At 46.6% G+C, this 2,640-nt stretch overlaps 1 protein-coding gene across 1 annotated transcript; it reads right to left on the bottom strand.

The window, feature by feature from the left end:
* Positions 1 to 1,042: 1,042 nt before the first annotated feature.
* On the bottom strand, positions 1,043 to 2,275 carry LOC128096577 (U1 small nuclear ribonucleoprotein A-like). The gene has a single exon (XM_052716320.1). The coding sequence runs from the start codon at positions 2,094 to 2,096 to the stop codon at positions 1,251 to 1,253; it is 846 nt and encodes a 281-aa protein (XP_052572280.1). The 5' UTR covers positions 2,097 to 2,275; the 3' UTR covers positions 1,043 to 1,250.
* Between the last annotated feature and the right edge of the window lie 365 nt (positions 2,276 to 2,640).

Raw genomic sequence — 2,640 nt, 5'->3', positions numbered from 1 at the left:
AATAGGGATGAAAGAACAATGGATAACTACATGCATCTGTGACCATGCCACAGTGAATCTTATTACTATGTTTTGTAACATAAACATAATTTTAAAAATTCACCTGCTCCCACGAGTGGATTTCCTGGTGTATGTGATTTCCCTGGCAGCAAGAACCTTTTTAGTCTTGTTCACACAAAACAGTAACTGGTGTTATGTGATAAGCAGCAAATAAACATAGTGACTTGGATATTATTGTGTTGCTTCCAACTGTGCCACAAGAAATTCAATCTGATTCATGGATGACAAGTTTCCTTATTTTAACGTGTGTGTGTGTGTGTGTGTGTGTGTGTGTGTGTGTGTGTGTGTGTGTATGTGGTTACTGAGAATCTTAATTATATAAAGAATTTGAGAAAGAGTACAATGCTTGCAGGTCTTTACCGGTCAACTTTGGCACACATGTTTTCGAAGCACATAACATCCTTTGGAGGAAGCATGAGAATCTGCTGCTGCTTTGCAAAGTTTGAGCATGGCTCTCTTTAGGGGGTTTTATACCCAATCTATCTGCCAAGCACTTCCTTCTTAGGATTCTAAATAAGTCTTATAACTTCAGAATGTTCCTCAGACCTGCAAGGCTCAGAGAAAGTAACAGTCAGTCTGAAGCTTCTGGGAAGTTATAAACCTAACCTCAGCTGTCCCCTTCTTTCAAGTATATGAAAATACATTGTTTCCTTTCAAAAAATGAATGCAATAGCATGCACAGTTAGCCACTGAAAAGAGACTTCTTTCTGGATTTGTAACATCTTTAATGTATTGGAGTGACAGTATCACTCTCAGATTAAAAATTTTCAACAATCAAATTGTTCACTTTCTTTTATACCTTTGTAGAGTTTGGGGGTTTTGTTTTTGCTTATATTTCCTCAGCACTTGTGTTATGGGGAACCGTCAGAGATGACTACTCAGCCAATTGAAAATCTTTATTCCAGATGTCTGGAACTATACTCAGGTATTTGGTACCCAAGTGCACTTTGAGTGTTTAGAGTAAGGGAATTTTTTTTTTTTTTTTTCAAAAAAACCACTTTAATCACAAGCTAACAGCGCCAGGTGCAATGTCTGGGGACAGACTCTGGGTACAATGCTGTGTGGCAACCACACACTCACTCACGGCTCTGAGAAGGCCCCCAAGGGGGACTTACCTTCAGGGACTGAGCCAAGGGGGAGGGAAAGGGCAGCCCCGGAATGGGGACTGAGATGCCCCATGGGGGAAGGCGCTACTTCTTGGCAAACGAGATCTTCATGGCATTGTTCTGCGTGATCTTAAAGCCTTGCAGGGCATCTCGTGCTGCCCCAGCCTGCACTTCATTGTCAAACTCCACAAAGGCGATGTCGTGCCGCCCGGGAACCAGACGCACCTCCTTGAAGCCAGGGAACTGATTGAAAAGCATGGACAGCATGAGCTCTTTGGTCTCCTCAGGCAGGTTGGTGAGGAACAGAATGTGATTGGGTGGATTCTCGGAGAGAGGCTGGGCAGGCGGCATCTGTCCAGGCATGAGCTGCTGTGGGGGCATGGCCCCAGGGGGGATCTGGCCAGGAGCAAGGCCCGGTGGCGGGATCATGCCAGGTGGTGGCATGTAAGGAGGCTGGCCTGGCATGTGGTGCATAATGCGGGGTGCCTGAGTCATCGGTGGCATACCCGGAACAGGCTGGACAGCGCCCACCACGGGGGCAGCAGCCCCACCCTGAACAGCCATTTTGGCAGCTGGTGTCTCCTGACTCTTGGGCTTCCTCTTCTCTCGTTTGCGGTCTCTCTCCACAAAGGTACCCTTCATCTTGGCAATGATGTCTGAGTCAGTCTTGGCGTACTGGATGCGCATGGGCTTGTCGTAGAAGGGGAAACCTTGCATGGAACGCAGGGCATTAGTGGCGCTGCTGACCTCCTTGAAGATGACAAAGGCCTGGCCCCTCATCTTCAGGCTCCGAGACACCAGGATATCCAGGATCTGGCCAAACTGGGAGAAGATGGCATACAGGGACTTCTTGAGCTCATCCTTCTTGATCTTCTCATTGAGATTGTTGATATAAATAGTGTGGTTGGGACGGGTTTCAGGAACTGCCATGGTGTGAGATGCTCAGGGACAGCTTAAAGGGAGAAAAAGAGACGACTTCAGCCCTATGTTTCCCAAAATTCTTTGTTCCTAAGGGCTGATAAGCTCTGCTCAGGGATCCTTTCAAGAGGAAGTTGGGTAAGATCGGAATTGGGGAAGGATGGCACAGTTTGGCAACAAAGCCGGCGTAGGACTCCGCTTCTCCAGCCCGCGTGCTAAGGGGATCTAGAGGGTAACTACGAATGAGTAAGGGAATTTTAAAGGCAAAAACTATATCCTGGTATCTCACTCAGCAGCTGCAAAGGGAGTTTTTGTGCAGGCAGGCTGTTTAACAGAAGCCAATATAGCTGTTAGCTGGAAGGGGTTCTGCACAAACAGGCAGTTTAACAGAAGTTAAGATAGGTTAGCTGAGGCATCCTAAAATAGAGTTGGGTAAATTTCCATGGGATTCCCAATCAAGGAGATGAAATTCTAGTTAAACCTAAAATGGCCTAAGCAAGAATACAAGATGGAGGAACCTCTGTATTGCCTTGTCCTGTCACATCCCCCACTGGTT

This window comes from Peromyscus californicus, unplaced genomic scaffold, assembly GCF_007827085.1.
Source record: "Peromyscus californicus insignis strain IS unplaced genomic scaffold, ASM782708v3 Scaffold_5__1_contigs__length_169319896, whole genome shotgun sequence".
In the NCBI taxonomy this organism is placed as follows: domain Eukaryota; kingdom Metazoa; phylum Chordata; class Mammalia; order Rodentia; family Cricetidae; genus Peromyscus; species Peromyscus californicus.
The sequence above is the reverse complement of the archived record's forward strand: the minus strand, read 5'-3'. Positions and strand labels throughout refer to the sequence as shown.